Here is a 21,679-nt window from a genome sequence, read left to right as displayed (position 1 = left end):
GCAGGGAGCCCAATGCGGGGCTCGATCTCAGGACCCTGGGATCATGACCTGAGCCGAAGGCAGACACTTAACGACTGAGCCACCCAGGCACCCCTCAAATTTTAAAAAATAGAAACATAGCTAAAACAATTTTGAAAAATAAAGTGGGAGGAGCCAGTCTACCCAATTTCAAGACTTACTATAAAGCTATGATAATCGAGGCGCCTGGGTGCCTCAGTAGGTTAAGCGTCTGCCTTCGGCTCAGGTCATGATCCCGGAGTCTGGGGATCAAGCCCCACACCGGGCTCCGGGCTCAGCGGGGAGTCTGCTTCTCCCTCTCCCTCTGCTCCTTCCCCTGCTCGCTCAAATAAAATCTTTAAAAAAAAAAAAAAAGCTACAGTAATCAAGACAATGTGGTACTGATGGAGGGACATACATAGATCAGTGGAACAAAACAGACAACCCAGAAATAGACACAAATATGCCCAACTGATTTTTGACAAAGGTGTAAAAGAAATTCAAGGGGCGCCTGGGTGGTTCAGTTGTTAAGTGTCTGCCTTCGGCTCAGGTCATGATCCCGGGGTCCTGGGATTGAGCCCTGCATCAGGCTGCCTCTTCGGGAAGCCTGCTTCTCCCTCTCCCACTCCCCTTGCTTGTGTTCCCTGTCTCTGTCAAATAAATAAAATCTTAAAAAAAAAAAATTCAATAGAGGAAAAAGCATTTTCGACAAATGGTGCTGGAGCAAATGGACATCTACAGGCTAAAAAACAGAACAAAACAAAAAACAAAAACCCTTGACCTAAATCTTACACAAAAGTTAACGCAAAATGGATCACATAAAGCATAAAACTATAAAAACTTTAGGGAAAAAAAAAACCTAGGAGACAATCTTTGGGATCTAGGACTAGGTAAAGAATTCTTAGACATGATACCAAAAGCACAATCTGTAAAAGAAAACTGGTAAACTGCACTTCATCAAAATTAACAACTTTTGCTCTACAAAGGATCCTGTTAAAAGAATGAAAAAATAAGCTAGAGACTGGGAGAAAATATTTGCAAACCAAAAACCCAACAAAGTTGGGAGTTAGGATAAAGAACTCTCAAAAGAACAGTAAAAAACTAAACAATCCAACTAGAAATGGGTGAAAAACAAGAACAAATACTCCACAAAAGCACATGAAAAGCTATACATCAGCCATTATGTTAATACAACTGGAAACCACGATGAGATCTCACTACACACCTACCAGAATGGCTAAAAATAAAAAATGGTACCACCACCAAATGCTGGTGAGGATTTGGAGAAACTGGATCACTCACACGTCGCTGGTGGAAACGTAAAATTGTACAGCTACTCTAAAGGCATGTGGCAGTTTCTTTAAAAAAACAATGCAATGGCCACACAACCTCGCAATTGTATTACTAGACATTTACCTCAGAAAACCAACGTTAACACAAAAACCTGGAAGGAATGAACGTTCATAGCAGCTTTATTTGGAATAGCCAAAAACTGGAAACCACCCAGATGTCCTTCATCGGGACAGTGAACATATCGAGGACTACTACGCAGCAATCAAAAGGAATGAACTAGACACACACAACAACCTGGATGCATCTCCAGAATATTCTGAGTGAAAAAAGCCAATCCCAGATGGTCACGTACTATATGACCCCACTTGCACAACATTCTTGAAATGACAAAATCTTAGGTTAGTGGTTGTCAGGGGTTAGGGACGGAAGCTGAGGGGGTGCTATGGCTCTGATGGGAGGGAGAGCCCCGCGTGGTGGGACGGCTCTTTACCGAGAGGGCAGTGGCAGCTACACAGACCGACCCGGGAGGACAGAGAATGATCATCCACATCGTGCCAGTGTCAGCTTCGAGGTTTTGATACTGTGTTCTAACTACGTAAGAGTAACCACCGAGGAAAACTGGGTGAAGGGTCCCTCTAGCTTGCAACTTCCTATGGATCTGTAATTGTTTCAAAATAAAGTCTTAGAAAAAAGCAGTAACTCTAAATGCAACTTGGTATCCAGAATTGGATCCTGCAACAGAAAAAGGACATTATTGGAGAAACCATTAAGATCCAAATAAAGTCGGTAATTAGTTAACAGGTTTGTACCAATGTTAATTTTTTTAGTTCTGATAGATGTACCAGGTTATATGTAAGATGTTAACATTCGGGGAAGCTGGGTGAAGTGTGTACGGATATAACCCTTCACTCTTATGTAACTCTGAAATTTTTTCAGGGGTGCCTGCCTGACTCAGTAGAGCACGCGACTCTTGCTCTCAGGGTCAGGAGTTCAAGACCCATGTTGGGTAGGAGCTCACTTTAAAAAAAAAAAAATTTTTTTTAAATTAAAATTGTTTCAAAAAATAAAATCCTCTTGCCCAGATCAATTAAATCAGGCTCCCTGGAAGAGGAGACCCCAAGTATCAGGTATCAGTATTTTTCAACTTGCCAGGTGATTCTAACGTGCAGCCAAGGTTAAGAACCACTGTTCTGGAGAGAGATGATTGTAAAATATGCTTCCCACCCGGGTTTGCTCTTAGAACTCCTTGAGAAGTTTCTAAGCGAGCATGCCATTGTTCTTTGGCCTTCATTCCCAACGGTCCCAGATAAGGGACCCAAATTCCTTTGAGAAAGGTTCCAGAAATCCTCCCCCACATCCAGTCTGCAATCCTACGTCTCTGTGACGCCCCAGTTTCTGCACAGTTGAAGAACTGCAGAAGGTAAAAATGGGTAAGCCAGAAGAAAAACATAAATGCCTTCTTGTTCCCAATTCTCTAAAACCCCGCAGCTAAGAACAGCAAAAAAGCAAACAGCTGAAATGTTTGAGATACAAGAAAAACTGATGGGTTTTTGTTTTTTTAAAGAAAGGGGATGAGGTTCTACCTGCTCCATAACCAACCCTTCCCTCCCCTGCCTCTCTCCGTGCAAATGACAGCCATCCAGCTCTCCACGGAGGCCTAGGAAGAAGGTACAAAGTAGGTCTAACGGCTGGATCCTCTCCCTGGGATCGAGCAACTGAGAAAGAGTTAGGGGCAGCACACCCCTTCCTCCCATGGGTGACCTCTCTTCTTCAAACACAGAAAGTGACAATACCGTTAGAAGCAACTAAGCAAGACAGGCAGAGAAGCAGAAGGAGCAGGCCTCCTCAGTGCCACTGGGGGCCAGCTCTCTTGCTCAGGGCTCTGAGCACAGGGCTCAGAGAAGCGACCTCCACAGGAGGGAGCAGGACAGTGGCACATACCGGTGGGTCATCGAGCTTTGAGGTTTGGCACATGGGACAGGCTGGGGCGCGTGCTCTGAAACACGGCATTGTAAGGGAAGCCAAATCGTTCACTGTGGCTACGGCCAAGGATGTGAACCCCCCCAGCCCCAACTAGTGCTCCTGGTTTGCTCAAAGTGCTGCCGGCAGCAGAAGGTTGGCAAATTGAAAGCGAAGCGAGTACAGGTCACGGCCACGTAAAGGCAGTAACCGTGCACTCACATCATGGCTTGGCCCAAAGAGGTATAAATACACTGCACTGTCACAGGGAGAAGGCTGGGTCCTGGGGACCGGAGATGACAGTGTCTTTCCATTCCCTTCAGAAGCAGGCCTGGAGGGCTGTGCCCCAACTGACCCCCATTTCCTAAAGGAGGGCAGGACCCGCTGAAGGCTCCCGGCATTGAGGTCTGGCTCTGAGGACAGCCCAGGACCCACATCTATAAGGGCCATCTAAAACGTGGCCTGGAGGGGATGGGGATAGGCTGACAAGCTACTCCTCGGCTCTCCAGTTCCCCACGTGCTTGTCCATTCCCCAGACCTGGGGCTGCCTGGCAAGCAGTTAAACCCCTGGGTTCCGCCCAGGGCTCTCCTCCGCTGGGAGGCCGGGTCTGCTGTGGTTGGGCCCTAGAGGAGAAAGGAAAAGGAGAATTACCATCAAAGCCAGTGAAGGAAGCAGGTCCCATCAAAGCCAAGTATCAAAATCCTCTTTAGGACAGGAAGGGGCTGGCAAGGCAGAGGGGCCTCAGGACACCACAGCATCAAGGCAGAGCCGGGAGTGGGCAGTCAGGAAAACAGTCAGGCTGACCTCACCTCCCAAGAGAAAACCATTGGGAGGAGGGCTGCGTCACTGAGAGGCAGGAAAGCAGGGCAGGGGGTTTCTGCTCACAGGAGGCCAAAGCCATAAGGCTGGGCGAGAGGAGCCTGCCCTGGACACGAAAGCCCCTGCACCGGAAGGAAGCTTTAGTTTCCACCACCGAGTGGGTTATTTCATGACCCCGTCAGTCTTCCAGAATAATGAAATGAAAAGTGGCAATGAAAGACAGGAAGGGCCCCCTCACACCACCCACCCCTGGAGAAACACCTCCCTGTCTGGGGGCGGCCGTGTCCAGGGCTCCTCCTGGCAGCTAGAGGGCTGGGGAAGGAAAGCAAAGAGAAAGTGAAAGGGAAGATATTTACCTTGGGTGTTTTCTGAAAACAAAAAATGCTCACTAGTCCACAGTCAATTATCAACTGCAGTTTCCAAATGTGCCAAAGAGGGAAAGGTCTACGGGGAAGGCTAGAGAGAGCAGAGGGGAGAGACAAGAAGACACCAGCTGTGCAGCTGCGCCGGCAGGGCCGCTCGGCTTGGGCCACCCCGCGGGCATGCTGTGGGGGGGGGGGGTGCCCCTCACGGCCCGCAGCTCAGAATCACAGGGAGCAGGAAGCGCGGCGTCTGGAATGGACTCTCTCTGGGAATGACCACTGTACAGGGGTTACCCCGAGTTTGACAGGACGGGCCTGGGGTCAAGAAACTTTCTGTAAAGGGCCAGTATTTTTAGGTTTTGCAGGTCATAGTCCCTGGGGCAACAGCTCAGCTCCACTGCTGCAGCCAAAGGCACTCATACACAATCCAGAAACAAACGGGCAGGGTCCAATAGGACTTTATTTACCAACCCAGCAGCCGGCCAGTCTGCCGATCCTGCCGCAGGCAGTGACTAATTTTCCAAGCATCTCAATAAGGCGTTTTTCTGCCAGCGAATCTAGTGCCAAAGTCAATCGGGGGATGGTTCTGACCTGTGCTATTTAAGCAACGTCCCCAGCGACATCTCCACGTGTGCAGCGACACAGCTCTCTTGGGGGGCAGTGGAGTGCCACCTAGCAGAGATGAGCCGCAGCACAACCTCCGAGAGCTGAGGCAAGGAGCAGGAGACAGCAGGCGAGCCTCACTGCGGACAAACGTCCAGCCACATTTTGGGGAAAACCCACATCACAGCAAAAGGATGGGAGGGGAATCCATTACGATCAGCATGGTGGCGCCTCGGGCAGACCTCTCTGGCTATGACACTGCCCCCGGCCCCCGCGCAAAGCGGGTAAGCCGTCACTGAGGGGCAAAGGACCCACAGAGCCACGGCAGGTCAAGGGCTTCCCCGCTTTCCGAAAGCAGAGAGCTCCCATGAAATTTTTTTTTTAAGATTTTATTTATTTATTTGATAGAGAGAGACACAGCGAGAAAGGGAACAGTAGAAGGAGTGGGAGAGGGAGAAGCAGGCTTCCCGCTGAGCAGGGAGCCCAATGTGGGACTCGATTTCGGGACCCTGGGACCATTACCTGAGCCGAAGGCAGATGCTTAACGACTGAGCCACCCAGGCGCCCCCATGAAATCTTTTTTAAGCCAGCGTGGCATAAAGCCAAGAAACAATTACCATTTCAAGAAGCAAAACCCCTCTTCGGAGTTCTTTCAGTTAGTGAAAACGGGCACGACCTAAGTCTTTTGTAAAAGCAAAGTGGCGTGAAGCGAACTTTCAGGGGACACCTGTATTTCCTCAGAGGATGGCCCAATGAACGGCTGAAGCCCCAAAGGACTTTAAAAAACTGCATGTATAGGGCTCCTGGGTGGCTCCGATGGTTAAGTGTCTGCCTTCGGCTCAGGTCATGATCCCAGGGTCCCGGGATCGAGTCCCACATCGGGCTCCCTGCTCAGTGGGGAGCCTGCTTCTCCCTGGAGCCTGCTTCTCCCTCTGCCTCTCTGCCTTTTATGAATAAATAAAATCTAAAACCCAAAAAACTCTACATGTGTAATAAAGCATGAAATGAAGGAAAAACCATGGTTCTTAGATTTTAGTCTATACCTTGAATAGACCATGTGAAGTTTGAGTAAGCAGGTGAAGCCAGAAAAGGTTCACATTGAAAAAAACCAAAACCAAACGCTCACATTTTGAAAAAACAAAAACGTACTGGCTTTTGAGACCCCAGTCTAAGGTGATGGTGTGAACAAGCGGCCTCTCACAAAAGAACAGAACATCACAGCGGGTAAATATAGAACTGTGATCAGCCCTAAAAGGTAGAACACCACTTCCCAGTACACATTCACCAAGGAAGGCCCAAAAGGCCCAGATCCAGGGTTGGAGCAGCACGCCTCACACTGGGACCCCCTTTTACCAATGCACAGAGATGGAGCGCTCAGGGGCTGAGCCACTCACAGGCCCAGGCCGGGGTTTTCTGTCCCTTGCACCTGCACATCACCTCTCAGAAAGTATCCATCATAAAAATACATTCGTGTTCTCAAGCGCGGGTCTAAATAACCAGAGCTATTCCCTGTGAGACACCACTGCCCAGAGGCCAAGGGCATGCACAGGCTCCAGGCCAGAGTGCCTCGGTCTCTTTCTGCTTCTGATTCTTCATCTGTAAAATGGGCCTAACAACTGCCACCTCTGAGAATGGAGACGTGTTCTTAGATGAGTGAGGATGAGCAAAGCTCCTAGCACAGTGCCAGGCAGAGCCAGTGTTCAAGAGAGCTCGGTGTCCCCACCTTAGAGTGCCCAGGGAGGCTGGCAGCCCTCAGCTTCTGCCACAGCCTCGTTGGAAGCCCCGTCCACTCACCCAGGACCACCCAGCCCCCAAGTGCATCTCTGACCCCAACTTAGGGGCTCAATCAGAATGAAAGTACCTTCCTGAGGACCAAACCAAGAAAGTTCCCTAACTTTTTAGCACTCCCACCCAAAGCCCACTCTGCACAGTCTCCTTTTTATCTACAAGGCAAGGTTTGCTAGCCCACACCCCATCTATTTCATCCAACGCGATCTTCCGGCTCCCAGTGGGACCCTAGATGTGAGGGGCAGGACTTAAATATTAGCTTCACCCGACCAAACATCTCAGCTGGAGCCCTTCTCAGCTCCTGGCATGGTGTCCACCAGCCAGCCACCTTCTGAGCCGGGCCCACTGGTGACTGGATCTTCATTTTCCAGGTGACCCAACCCCAATCCTAATTGACCAAGAGTGTCTGGACTTGGTTTTATTCCCATTTAGCAACTCTTCTCTAATGAAGGCAACCCATGCTGACAGGTCCTCCAGAGAAAATGCTGACCGCACGTACTTTCCACGTGAGCCGGCCCGCAGCACAGTGTCATCAGAGCTACTCAGACAGTGAGAAGAGGAGAAGGAAAGGATGCGCAGAAAAGGGGACAAGGGAAGAGGAACACAGGGCAGAGAGAGTGAGTGTGTGCGGGAGCAGCAAGGACCGGCACAGGACGCGCACGCCCTCCGGGCTGCCACACCAGGGGACGTGGCCCTGTGGGGCTCACCTGCTGCTGGGGCTGTCTTGTCACCGAGGAGCCTGGTCTGGCTGCCTGGGATGACCTGGAGGTCTGCGTTCTCCGGGGACTGTGGCAGGTTCTGAGCCCGAGTGGCCAGGAGTGCATTGAGGTACTGCAGCCGCGTGACCTGGAGGACAGAAAGCACCCCCAGGCAGGTGCTACTTGTGAGGCCAGACAGAGAAAGCAAGGTCCAAGAAGGTCGCACGTCTCCCTCCTGCCCACAAGCACCAGAACTAGGTGGGAGAGTCACACTCAGCAGGACCAAGGAAAATGAAGAGCTTTAAGCCAGCTAAGAGCAGAGAAGAGCAATCAAGCAATGTCTTTAGGATCTCAAAAGGAAACTGGGCACACAGTCCCAGCGACAGGACCAGACTGCCAGCAGTCAGAGGGACCTCCAGGAGCCAAGGCCATCTGTCCTTCCGAGCAAGTAACACGGTCCTGTTCCAGCAAGTCTCAGAGAGACTCAAGAAGAATTTACTCTTAATCCATACAAACTTGCGGCCACCTGGTTTAGCCCCTGGGGGGACACAAAGCTGCCTAACAGTCAGCACCAATGAGCAGCCCAGACAGTCACCTTAATGAGCTGCAGGTCGGAGAGGGCCCTCACGGTGTAGTCAGGACAGTACGCACACAAGCGGGCACCATCGGCTGGCTCGGGCTGCAGGTCGTGGCGGATGGACTGGAGCGAGGACACCGGGGACTGGTGAACTATCAGAAGGAACAATCAGTGACGTCTCTGGTGGGGACAACTGCACTGCCTCGGAGATCCACCCCACAGATCACTCTATGATGTGATCATGGCTACGAACACAGAGAAGCACGGCAAGCACACTTCCTCGCGGGAAAGGCTTGGCAGGGGCAGGAGCAAGCAACAGCGACGAGCCCCAGAGAAACGTTGCCCTTCCCTTGACACAGCCCAGAGAGGAAAAAAGCCAGCCCATCCTCGAGTGGAGCACCCAACAGGACGCGTGGGCTCTGGAGGAAGGGGAGGCCAGATCCTGGGCCCCGGAGAGCTGCAGCCCAACAGCCGAGCCCAGCCTTCCACTCCAAGAGGGGCTGCCGCTTACCTGAGGATGGTGCTGTCAGGGCAGACACTCCATAGTAGGTGAAGGCCCCATTCTCGAACTTCAGGCCCTCTTTCCCGATCTCCACCTCAACCCTGCCCTGGGAGGTAGAGGGACAGGGAGGGAGGAGGGGCAGGGAGAGAAAGAGATGTGGACAGATTACCCTCCCCGCCAGACGAGAGCACAAGGAGAAAGCACCAACCCCAATTATTCAGGGGATGTGGATGTGCATGATCCTCCCTCTCTCAGACCCTTCCCTACTTTCTGAGCAAGTGGGAGGCTCCAGTCTGGGCTCCCAGTTACCTGCAGGATGAGAATGAAATAGTCCACCGGCTGGCTGCGCTGGTACAGGTAATGGTGTGCAGCCAGACGGTTGCTCTCGTCAAACCTCACTTCCTGGTTGACGCTGGGATGCTTCAGCAGGTGCAGCAGGACCTTCTCGGAGATTCGCAGGGGGCTGAATACATCCACCTCTGCCCCATGGTGGGAAAAAGGGACAGTGTCCACCAGGCCCAGAGTGGCCTGAACGACCACACCCGACTCCTGCTGCCCCCTGAGCCAGGTCACCTCCCCAACACGAAGGAACTGGGCAGGCCGCACACCCACCCCGCTGAGGCTCCCCGCCATGGCTGGCCAGAGGTGGCGCCTGCCTGGCCGCAGCTCTCAGCCATCGGCAGACAGGAGCCATCCCTCAGGGGCCCTGAAGTGCTGACAGGGCTGGAGAGAAGCACCGAAATGCTCCTGGGTACGCTCCTCCTTCCCAGGACTGAGGGCACTCGGTGTCTGCCCTGGGGGCCTCCTGACCCGCCGGACGGTGGGCAAGAGAGCAAAGGCCCACCCTTCACCCTCACCTCGGGACAGGAAGCGCTGGGTGGCCAAGAGCAGCTGAGGCGAGATTTTCACTTTATGTTCATCATCAGACACCTTGAACAGGGAGAATTCCTCTTTCGGCCTGAGAGGGGCACTCAGAGGAGCAGCCTTCTTCCGCACGGCGGCATCTCCTAGGATGGCGAGAAGGCCCACTGAGGCAACAGTAGCCCTCCAATCAGTACGAGCAAACCGAGGCCCGCTACCACAGCCTGGGGGCTCTCGGAGGGGGGGAGGCAGCATCAGAACCCGGGGACACAACCCTGCTGGGGCCTGGCGGCCACTCTCCACACACAACAAACCTGGTACTTGGGGCAGAGGGGGCAGGCCCGTACTCCAGCCATGTCCTGAAGAAGTACGGACAGGGCCTGCTCCTGTCCTCGGAGCTGGGAAGGCAGAATACTGACAGGACGGTCAGACACCCCTCACCAGAAAGCACGTCTTTGCAGATTACGGGTGTGACATGGCAGCAGCTAACCTGATGTCCCCATGCCTATGGTGGTCTGAGGAACCAAACTAAAGAGGCTGCATTTTGGGGACAGACGCGGGGGCAAAGCGATTCACTTGACAGCAGATGGAGCTGGGGGTGGGGGGGCTCAGTGTCCCAAGCGTGCACATGAGGCCCCGGGCCATCAGGTCCAGGTTCTGTGTCTGCCCTGCAGACCTCAGCCATCTTCCTAAGAGCCAGACACCCCTAAGGCATAATCACAGGCCCCAGGATCTTCGGTTTCGGAAAGACTCTCTCAGCAGTAAAGAACGGGGTTCTCTGAGGAGAAGCTTCTCTAACTTCTGTAGAAGTTCTTCTACAGAAGAACTAGGCTTCTGTAGAAAAGGAACCCGAGAAAGCCAAAGGGCCATGGGAGTCTGGGAAAGGCCCATGAAGGGCAGGGCCCCCATCTGTGCCAGAGAAACCAAACTGCTGCTGCAGCCAGAGCCCCAGGCAGGCAGTGGGGCTGCAAAGGCCCTGCCGGGCTACCGCAGCGTTGCATCCAGGCACAGCTGCGGGCCCTCCTGCAAGGGGGCCATGCTGGCCCACTCCCCCGCGGCCCCAGCTAGCCAACAGCTCTGACTGGAGATCCAGCCTCGTTTTAGCAACACGGAGACCCGCTGTCCTCTGAGACACACCACACATCTCAGTAGGCCTGAAAGACCAGCTGAGATGGAATGCTGCCAGGAGTTAAGACTCACGGTAGTCCTCAGACTCGTCCAGGATCTCAGACTTGATGATCTCCTCAATGACGTCCTCCAGGGTGACCAGGCCCAGTACCTCGTAGAAGGGGTCACCTTCACCCTCGTTGTTCACCTTCTGCACGATGGCCAGGTGGGACTTCCCTGGGGGAAGGGACGCTCAGATTACAGCTGGCCGGGGGCCTCCCATTTTGCTTAGTCCTGCCTGGTACAAGCTCACCAGAGTGACAGGAGGTGATGTCTGTGTTCCCACAAGGTACCAGGCACCAGTGAGACTCATTCCTAAGTTCTTACTTAAGGCTCTCAACATGCTCGTGAGGATGAGCCTCCCTTTACACACGAGGACCCTAAATCTCGGCACTGTGCTCAGCCGCACAAGGCCACCCAGGCAGAGGCAGAGCAGAGTCAGCCTCGGGTCTACAGGAACGTGGTTTAGATAAGGCTGCGTCAGACCGGGACAGACGCTAGGGCTGCACACACAAGGGCACCAACTCCAGAAGCCCGGGCTCCCCTGGGGACAGTCTACATGGGGGAGTGCAGAAGGGCCACCCAGTGACTCTCCTGGGGAAGCATCCCCATTCTGAAAGCTGTCCTTTATTTCCAGAAGCCAAGGTCTATGCAAGTCATCCAGGGGGAAGATGATAAATGGTGAGTGGCCAGTCAGAGCCCAGACTGTGCGGGAGGAAGTGCAGCAGCCTGGAACTGTTCACCTTCCCCTTCTTCAGCTGAGCTTCCTATTGGTTTGTTTCTTTGTCTGATAAAGAAATGGAAGCTTGAACAAAGCCCGAGCCTCAGAGTGCTTCAAGAACTGACTCTGCTTTTCATCTATGAAACTTTATGAAACCTGTCCAAAAGAAACTGAACGCAAACCATATATGTAATTTTAAATTTGAGTAGCCACATTAAGAAAAAAACACAGGTAAAACTGAGTGATAACATATTATAATTAACACAACATAAACCCTCAGTATCACTTTAACATGCAATCAACATAAAAATATTAAAACAGGGGCACCTGGGTGGCTTAGTCGTTAAGCATCCAACTCTTGATTTCGGCTCAGGTTATGATCTCAGGGTCGCAAGATCGAGCCCCACATCAGGCTCCACACTCCGTGTGGAGTCTGCTTGAGATTCTCTCTCCCTCTACCCCTCCCCCTCCAGCACTCACTCACTCTCCCAAATAAATAAAATTAAATTAAATTAAAATTAAAACAGGAGCACCCGAGGGGTGCAGGAAGACCTCTGATCCAAATTTATTTTTTTAAAGATTTTATTTATTCATTTGAGAAAGAGAGAGGGAGAGTATGAGCAGGGGGAGAGGCAGAGGGAGAGGGAGAAGCAGGCTCCCTTCTGAGCAGGGAGCCCAATGTGGGGCTCGATCCCAGGACCCTGGGATCATGACCTGAGCCGAAGGCAGACGTTTAATCGACTGAGCCACCCAGGCGCCCCTGCTCCAAATTTAGATAAAAAGAAAATGTCCAGTCAACCAAAAGCTATTATTATTAAGAGACCACTAGCCAAATGATCAAGAAAGGAATGAGGCAGGGGCGCCTGGCTGGCTCAGTCGGGGGAGCGTGCAACTCTTCATCTCAGGGTTGTGAGTTCAACCCCCATGTTGGGTGTAGAGATGACTTAAAAATAAAATCTTTAAACAAAAAAAGGGAATGAGGCTGTAGAAAAGAAAAAGAAAACATTTACTGTATTTCATCAAATTGAAGATGCCATCGATTGTGAGACACATCCTGATCGTAGAGATGTTGAAATACAAAAAACAACGCACCTGTGAACTGAAGGAATGCGGCATGTAGTGCTTACTGTGTGCTGGCAGCTAAGTGCTGTATTCATTTATTAAGTTACTGGGAACAGAGGATTATTCCCATTTACAGTCTGCAGAGAAAACAGGCTCAGAGAGCTTCAGTGACTCACCCAAGTGCAAAACTGAGATGTGAACCCAGGCAGCTGGCTCCTGAATCTGTTTTTTCCTTTCCTTTTTTTTAAAGATTTTATTTATTTGACAGAGAGAGAGAGAGAGAGAGAGACCATGAGCAGGGGGTGCAAGCGGAGAGGGAGAAGCAGACTCCCTGTGGAGCAGGGAGCCCGAGGCAGGACTCAATCCCAGGACCCCGGGATCATGACCTGAGCCGAAGGCAGATGTTAACCGACTGAGCCATGCAGGCACCCCTGAATCCATTCTCTTAACCACCATACTCATCTCGTTTTCACTGGAGAACAAGAGACCAAATCTTAGGGGACCCTCCCCTCTAGGTGAATTACACTGGGCCAAGGTACTGTCTCCAGCACAGGGGTCCTTCTAAAGAAAACAAAGTATTGTTCTTCAGGATGCTCTAACATCGACAAAAATTACAGGCAGGAGTGACTACACTGTCTTCCCCCTTTCCAGGAGAAAAAGGCCAGGAGTCCCCGAGAACTATCTGCTCATTCCTGCTGAGACAGAAGTACTGAATGAGGAATAGCAGCATTTCCAGATGCTGCCCACCCCTGGGTATCTGTGCTGGGAATGGCTCACGCCAACAGACGGGCATCATTTCCACGAGGGCCACGCTGACCCCACCACATGATACTAATCTGTCAGACCACATGAGGAAGGCTGAAGCTTGACATACAATTCTGGTCAGATTCTAGGAACCAAAGCCCAGGTTCTACATGACCATGTAAGAGCAGAGAGAACCCATTTCAGCTGCATTCTTCCAGAATGCCAGCCCCTTATGTAGGTTACCCTCAGAATGGACTAACCTCTCCCTTGCTTTCAAACTTTTGTAAAACAGGCACAGTTTCTCAGTGACCTGCCACACGGTATGACTGGATAACAGACGAAAGCAGAGCCCCTGAAAGATCCTCTGACACAGTGGGCCACGGGATTTCATCTCAACACAGAATGTCTGAGGGGTCCAGATGGCAACCACGAAAAAGCAAGAGGGGTACACAGAGAACAGGCAGCTGGAGGGATTAAAGTTTATTTCTCATCTGATACGACAAAATGCTCTGAAAATACACAGGCCCCTGGCTGGCTGACTAGAAACACTAACAGGCCCCGGGACAACTGCCTACAGGTTCTCCCTGAGCAAAGAGCCTCAGGTAAGGTAAGGGGCAGATGACGCGTCTTACCTGAATCAACCAGAAAGCCCTGAAAAAGCTCTACAGAGTTTTCATTTTAGTTAGCAAGCTCGAATGTACTCATAAATTATATGGATGCTAGAAAACTCTTCCATAATGCCTAATTTCTAGGATATTTGTAAAAATGCAGATGTAGTTTAAATTCCTCTATCTTTGGTTTTTTTTTTTAGATTTATTTATTTATTAGAAAAAGTGAGAGAGAGAGAGAGAGAGAGAGAGCACAAGCAGGGGAAGGGGCAGAGGGAGGGGGAGAGGGAGAAGCGGACTCCCCACTCAGCAGGGAGCCTGACGCAGGGCTCGATCCCAGGACCCCAAGATCCTGACCTAAGCAGAAGGCAGATGTTCACTGACTGAGCCACCCAGGCGCCCCCCCCTCCTTTATTTTTTAAAGCAACTGTCAGAACATGTCCTAGGAGAAAAGTGCTAGGCTAACATTCCTCACAGCAGGTCTGACTCTTTTCAGAATCCTGGGGATCCTTTGGCTTCTGACAATGAACCAGAACTTTGTTGGTTTAAAGCAGAGATTCTGAAAAGCATGCATCCTAATTCCTCCTTTGGTTGACTGTCCTTGACTATTCTCACTGGGAGGTTGACAAAGATGGTGGGATTAATAGCTTTAAAGAAAATACACTTTACTGCAGCTCCAGAGTACACTCTCTTCCTGGTAATGTTTGCCCCAAATATTCGGTATCATCTTAAGTCTGCACACTAACTAAGGAGCACCTCACCAGAAAAGGTGCCTCTCCCAGACTATGAAGTTCCAAAACAGACAGTGCCCTGAAGGGATGAAACGGACTGGGCCTGGAATGGTAGCTGCCAAGATGTCAAGGACTCCAGCTTCAGGAAATTCAGAGGGCACCACCACCTCATACACTTGGCAAAGAGACAGGAAGGGAACTGATTTCTAAAACCTCAGGCGCCATAAGGGCTGCAATATGCCCTTTGTTCATAAGCAAAATGAAGAAAAGGGGTTAGGCTAAAAAGGATCTTAATGAGGAAAAAGATATCTGCCATAGGAGTGCACTGCAAAGAGAAGCAGAGAAAGGCTCCAGGATGTCAGAGGAAGACGAAGCCAATGTGCCCCTGAGAATGGCCCTCACTTGTCAGGGGAGGAGGAAGGCGAGGACGACTGAGGAGCTCCCCATTCAACCTCCAGGTTCCCCAGAGCTGCTCCAAGGCCACCCACCATCCCAGAACAGGAGCAGCCTAGACTGTGCGCCTTCTCTCCCGACTGGCTCCTTTCTGTCAACATTTCAACCCAAAGCCACTCAACTTGCCCATCTTCAAATGAAGAGCAGAGGGCCCCCTCCCCTACCAGCCGTCTCCCAGCCACCGCTCTCTGGCTTCTGCTCTGCAGCCATACCTCATGGCAGGCCCATCTACCTCAGCTGTCACGTCCCATTCATTCCCCATCACCCACGCTGGAGTACCAAATCTGCCCTTGCAGGGGTCAAGAGTATTCTGGTTGTTGGATCCAAATGACATGATGCTGGCCTCTCCTGATCATTCGCCTTCCCTCGGTAATTGGTCTCTTCTAGGGCATTCTGAACTGGGTCTCCTCAGCAGCTCTCCTCTGCTACCCTCCACCCCTCATATGCTTGTGCCCTCAGGGGTTTAGGCTTTCTGTGCCACACCTATGGCTTGAGCGACCTCTCCTTTACCAACAAACAAATCTTTATCTCCTGCTTGGGTCTTTAACTCGTATTTCTCGTCAACTGGTTGAGTCGGCCTCTTGGGCCACTGCATAGACACATTCCAGTGTCCAGAACAAACTCACCTGTGCCACACCCCCCCCCCCACCACCATGATGACCTCCCTTCTCTGTAAGTGCTCTGCCTCAAGGAAGGGCAAGAGCATCCCGAAGCCAGAAACCCAGGCCTCACCCTTGGCTCCTCAGCTAACCACAAAGCCCCCTCAATTCCACCTCCCAATGCCCTTCTGGATCTCCTCTCCAGGCTCGCTGCCCACCTTTATTCAGCTACCACCATTTCTTAGCTGGGCCCCCTACACACCGGTCTCCGTACCAGTCGGGGCTCAAAGTCAACGCCCTGGAGATCAAGTCCAGCCTTCCCAGGGTCTAAAGCTGGGAGGTGGCAGGGGCAGGATGGAACACTCCTTAGTGCACTCCAGGCCACCAGAACCTCCACTGCCTGGAAAACTACAGGAGCCCAGATGGAGTACTCACCAGCAGAGGTCTGGCCCCCACCCCAGGCTCCCCTTCCCTGAGAGGGTTTGCATAGCCACTTTCTGGGGGAAACAGCCAAGAGCACTTTCTGGGGGGAAACAGCCAAGAGCACCCAAGAGATGCTCTAGCAGAGCAGTCAAAGCTGCACAGCAAAGTCTCCCACCCAATCCTCAGGTACAGTAAGGACAGTTAACTGCCTAACTATTCAACACCCAAGCCACGACTAATTACTCAACATCCATGCGGCCTGGGGCCCGGAGACTTCACAGCCGCCAGGAAGATCGGGGGCTCCACTCTCTTCCCCGCCTCACATTATGCAGCCTTTCGGGTCAAGCCCATCCAGAGTCCTGGGGTGTCCCCCATGATCATCCTGCAGGAATTCAGGGGTGAGAAGCATCGCTGGTGGACAAGGAGCAGCCAAGTTCTGGGGAGCACACCCAAGCCTGACAATGAGAGGACTGCAGAGGAATCCACACCTTCACACTTGGAGGCTGGGTCTCCATTTTTACCTGCAACCTTGGAGTTGCTCAGATAAACCAAGGTGAAAGAAGAGGGTGAACTGTGGAGTTAAGGGAGACCCTGACAGACCTTACTCATTATCAGAAAAGGGGAAGTTAAAAAAGACAAGACAAAAGGGAGACTAAATCAGTATCCGTGAAGTTGCTTCCGATGAAATCAAAGTGTCTCCCACATCTGCAGAAAATCAGGTATCATTCCTTCTGTTATCAGCAAGGCATGAAAGACCTTAACAATGATCCCTTAAAACGACACAGGCCCTGCTAATTTGACCATGTGTGCAGGTGAAAGCGACCAAATGTCTGAAGACTATCCTCTTCTCTGTTCTTCTAGTTCTATTTAAGAATTTAGACCCTTTACAAAGCCAAAGCCCACAAAAATGAAGGAAAAAGCTGGTGGGTTAGAGTCAAGTGGACACAGCTCCCCAAATTAGGCCTACCAGGAAAAGGGGGATTTTGCTTTCCACAGCGCTCTAAACGACAGCCTTTGAGTATTTCAAAAGGTCACTGAGGGCTGTGAGGCCATCATCTAAAAGGGTACTCGGAGAGACCTCCGTAAGGATGGGACCCTTTCCTCAAGGCTTCCATAAACACCCACCCTTTTTCCAGCGGAGAGCGCTGGAGCATTCGTGTCCCCTCCCCGATGTCCCGTTACCTCGTTTGAACTCCTCCAGGACAGCGTCCAGTTTGGTGTCGTTGAAGACAAAGTGGAGCGGATGGTTGTAGAAGCGGGTGATGGTGCTGAGCGGCGTGCAGTCTTCGGGATCCACGAAGGCCAAGTCCTTGAGGTAGAGCATGTCCACGATGTTGGAGCGCTCCTCCTCATACACTGGGATGCGCGTGTGGCCGCTCTGCATGATGCTGGCCAGGACGCCGAAGTCCAGCACGGCGCTGGCGTCCAGCATGAAGCAGTCCTCGAGCGGCGTGAGCACGTCCTCCACGGTCCGGCAGCGCAGCACGCCCTTGCTGAGATCGCTGTAGGGGTCGCCGCCGCCGCGGGCCAGCTCCAGCACGCGCTCGCGCAGCCGCCCGGGCCGCGCCGCCAGCTCCAGCAACTGGCCCACGGGCAGCGCCACCGGCAGGGTCAGCAGCACGGCCAGGCGGCTGAGGAGCAGCGCGCGCGGCGCCAGCGCCAACGCCCAGCGCCCGCTCACGGCAGCCGGTACCACCTCGCCCACCAGGAACACGAGCCCCGCGCTGCCCAGCACGGCGGGCACGGCGCGCTGGCCGGCCGCGCGGTACAGCAGCACCGCCAGCGCCGCCTGCGCCAGGCTGGCCAGTAGCAACAGCGCGCCCAGGGCGCAGCCGGCCCAGCGCCGCGCGGGCTCTAGGCGCCGCGCCGCCGCGCGCTCGGCCTCCGAGCCGCTCTCGCGCAGCACCTGCACCTCGGCGGGCGCCAGCGCCAGCGCGCTTAGCTGAAGGCCGCGCGCCAGCGCCGCCAGCGCCAGCAGCCCCGCCGCCCCCAGGCCCAGCGCCCAGGGCGGCGCCGCCTCCTCGGCGGCCGAGCCGCCTGGCTCCACGCGCAAGGCGAGTAGCGCCGAATGCGGGCGCACGGCCTCGGCGCGCAGGCGCAGCAGCGCGCTCCACTCGCCCGCTGGGGCCGCCGCCTCCCGGGCCGCCGAGCCGCCCGGCTCCCCGCTCACGGCCAGCAGCGCCGAGTGCGGGCGCGCAGCCTCGGCGCGCAGGCGCAGCAGTGCGCGCCACTCGCCCGTGGGGGCCGCCGCCTCCTCGGGCGCCGCGGCCGACCCGCCCTCGGGGCAGCCCGCCCCCTCGGGGGCCACCCAGGACCAGGAGCTGTTGGCCAAGCCGGAGCCGAAGAGGCGTAAGCGGAAGGTGGCCTCCGGTGCGGCCCGCACCTCTCCTCCGCGCTCCCACCCCGCGTCCGCGGCTCCGTCCTCCTCCAGACAGACGCCCAAAACTCGCGGGCCCGACGCCGCCTCCCCGGCGGCGTTGCCCAGGCACAGCGCAGCGAGCAACCAGCCTAGACAACCCGCCGCCGCCGCTGCCGCCGCCATCGCCTGCTGCCCCCTCTCGGCCTCCCGCGCAGCCTACCCCTCCGCCTTCCCTGGACCAATCGTCGCTAGCGTTGGCGCCTCCTCCGCCAATAGGCGGCGGACGAGGGCGGGCCCCAGGGTCGGACTAGGCTGCGCCGGGGAGTAAACAAGCGGCGGCGCGATCCCGGGGCGGGCCGGGGGCGTGGGGCTCTCGGCCCCGCGGGCTCGGTCGGGACTCCCAGGGCGAGAGGTGGTCAGCGCCCGGACGCGCGGGGCGGCGAGCGGGGCGTCCAGTTCCCACAGGCCGTGCCGGCGCGCCCGGATGCCGCACTTGTGCTCTGGGAAGTCCCTGACTCGGGGCGCGGAGCGGAGCGGCTTGCAGGCAGAGATTTCAAGTGTGTGGCAGATGTACCGTTTCTTAGGAAAGGGCCCCGTGAACCACTGGCCTAGGGGCAAGGAGAGCTGAAAGAACCGGTGACCGGACGTTGGGAAGCTCAAGTTTGTTGAAGATTGTGCCCGACTGTGCTACAGGTCTGGGGACGTGAGACACAGCCCTTTGCCTTCAAGGAACTTGCATTCCTGCCAGGGAGAAGGATGGTAATTATGTAAACACAGGAAATCACTACCTCGTTGGACCCTCGGAGCTACTTCTACAGGAGAAAGGTGAAGCATGACTTAGCATGGATGCAGGATTCCAACACGACCTGCCTGGTCATCATCCCAGCCACGTTAGCAGAGGGCAGCTCTGTCAGAAATTACTGTTACCTGGTCACTCCACTTCTAGCAGATAATCCTTGGAAAAATACTTCCTCAGGAACAACACGAACTATTCAAGAGGATCCTTACTAGAGAGTTATTTAGAAGACAAGACCGGCCCGGGAGGCGGTCTTGACAGGATGGAATGTTTTTCACCCATTGTGTATGATCTCTATATGATTGGAAGGAAATAGACAAACTGAACAAGGCTTTTTTCTACAGGGATCCAGATTGTTTTTGTATTTTCTTTACGTTTTTATGTATTTTCAAAGTTCCTAACAAAGTAGACTTTTGATAAGGGTGCTCATATTCATGTCATTTAAAATCTTCATAAAGAGTCTACGGAAATACATTTGCTAGGTCATGAAAATAATAAGAAAAAGTATAGGCACTGTGGCCACAGTTAAGTAAAATGTGTGGAATGCAATGTGCAAAAATGAGCAAATCCATGGCAAATGACCAAAAGAAAAAATACTTTGTGGAAAAACTCTTCAAAGGATGCTAAGAATGTCTCTTCAACATTATAAATTCAGCGCTGTGACTAGGCCAACCATGTCTCCCACGTTTTCAGTTTTTATTATCTAGAGGATGCTACGCCTCACTTGCGGATTACAGAATAAGCCACCAGCAGAAGCAATAATGACTCTACTACTGAGCCTTTGCACTGGATCAGCATGCCTCCTTTGAAGAAAAAAAACTATGGATTCAGCCCCTTTAGTTCACATTTCCATCTCCAAGTCCAGATAAAATGCTGACATTAAAATAGAATGGATGACATCCTTGAAAGTTATATACCCGGAAAAGTTACTAATTAGCAAAGAACAGTTCCAGAGCAAAGACAGGAAAAACTCCGTATGGATCTGGTCTCAGGTGCCCTTGGAAAACAACCAGTAATTCATTTTTTGGAGAAAATCTTTGGGTAGGACAACTGGATCGCACTTGGAAACACAAATGGTCATTTAAACTGTGGATACCCAAAGACAGAAAGAATCCAGTAGGGCAAAGCTGCTCAAGGAGTGATTTTCTGTTAACAAGAGAGGCCTCAACAGTACTTCTCCAGCTTCTTTCTTCATTGGCTCTGCACCATTCTTTACCCCCATCCCCTGGGTAGTCATTGCATCAATGGAGACACGTGCCACTTGACCTTCAGGTCCCTCATTGACCCTCCCTGGGCGATTTTCCTTACCGCTCATTTGGTTCAAGACATTTCCATGTTTCACCTAAATACTTATTCTTGAGTTTTAAACTCATAACTATTGTGATGACTTCACTGGCTAATTCCTGCTTATTTCTCAAGTCTGCAAGTATCACTTACTCCAGCTGGTCTTCCTTGACCATCTTGACTAGGTTGGGTCAAGGTTATGGGAGCTATGTGCTCTTCCCTAATAGCACTGAATAGCAATCCAGTATTCACCTTTTTGTAAGACCCATTCATTCATTCATTCATTCATTCAACAAGTATTTCCTGCAATGTACCAGGTACCATTCTGGTGCTGGGACTATGTGGGAATGAGAAAGGCCCTGCCCTGCCAGAGCTTAGGTTCTAGTGTGGGAACAACACACAATATACAAATCCTCATTTTATATCTGGCAATAAGTGCTGTGGAGAAAAACAAAGCAAGATAAGGAAATGGACAGAGGGATTGGGGCCATGCTGTTTTAGATGCGCTGACCAGGGAAGTCTTCTCCAAGGAGGTGACATTTGAACGGAAGCTTAGATGAAGTCAGGGGGTGAGCCTCACAAAGACTTGGGAGAAGTGTTCCATGTGGAAGAGAAAGGAAATCAAAAGGTCGTGGTGTGACTGTCTCCCTCAGAGACTCTTCCTCACTACACTCACTGAGGGGTTGATGGCACCTGGCATGTAGCAGGGGCTTACCCATGTGTGGAACATATGGTCAGATGAAATTTATTCTCGTGTCCACCTGCTTTTTGCATCTGTTATTTTATCTACAATGTCCTTTTTCTCCCTAAGTGCATCCCTTTTTTTAAACATTAGCCCCAATTTGTCTGCTTTGGTAAGCCTGGCTTGCTTGGGCCTGGCCCCAGCACACTCTATTACACACCGTAGCCACAGTACCTATGGGCACTGCACGAGTACCAGCTCATGAGCAAGGACAAAGAAGCAGCTGCATGTTATGAAGCATGGCGATCATACTGTTGGATCAGGCTCCTTTCTCCTTCAGCCCCCAGGGGGGAGAGGAGGGACTATCAGTCCCCTCTAACCGCCCTGTCTGGTACCTGCAGGCAGAAGACTGTGGTGTCCATTTTTACAAATTCCTAACTGTGGCAGTTGAGCACACTTGCCCCATCCCCATCTCACAGCAGCTGCTACTCTCTAGCTCCTGGGACAACAGCCTTGATAATACATATTTTGTAAATTTCTGTTAAAACAGTTCCAGAATACTTGCCCCTTGCCCTGTCATAGGTGACAGC

At 52.5% G+C, this 21,679-nt stretch overlaps 1 protein-coding gene across 3 annotated transcripts; it reads right to left on the bottom strand.

The window, feature by feature from the left end:
- Positions 1 to 1,453: 1,453 nt before the first annotated feature.
- CNNM3 (cyclin and CBS domain divalent metal cation transport mediator 3) lies at positions 1,454 to 21,625 on the bottom strand. Of its 3 annotated transcripts, XR_003524770.2 has the most exons (9): positions 17,151 to 21,625; positions 10,661 to 10,804; positions 9,457 to 9,606; positions 8,909 to 9,078; positions 8,609 to 8,705; positions 8,116 to 8,249; positions 7,530 to 7,668; positions 4,426 to 4,525; positions 1,454 to 3,873 (listed from the first exon to the last, which is right to left on the bottom strand). XR_003524770.2 is itself a non-coding variant. In XM_027622960.2 (8 exons), exons 1-8 carry the CDS (start codon positions 18,508 to 18,510, stop codon positions 3,809 to 3,811), a joined length of 2,259 nt encoding a protein of 752 aa, XP_027478761.1. In that variant the 5' UTR covers positions 18,511 to 21,625; the 3' UTR covers positions 1,454 to 3,808. The 3 variants fall into 3 exon arrangements, 2 of the variants coding, with proteins under 2 accessions (XP_027478761.1, XP_027478760.1); XM_027622960.2 differs by lacking the exon at positions 4,426 to 4,525; XM_027622959.2 differs by lacking the exons at positions 1,454 to 3,873; positions 4,426 to 4,525 and adding an exon at positions 5,959 to 7,360.
- Between the last annotated feature and the right edge of the window lie 54 nt (positions 21,626 to 21,679).

Source organism: Zalophus californianus, chromosome 8 (genome assembly GCF_009762305.2).
Source record: "Zalophus californianus isolate mZalCal1 chromosome 8, mZalCal1.pri.v2, whole genome shotgun sequence".
In the NCBI taxonomy this organism is placed as follows: Eukaryota; Metazoa; Chordata; class Mammalia; order Carnivora; family Otariidae; genus Zalophus; species Zalophus californianus.
Note: the sequence above shows the minus strand (reverse complement) of the source record. Positions and strands in the feature narration are given on the sequence as shown.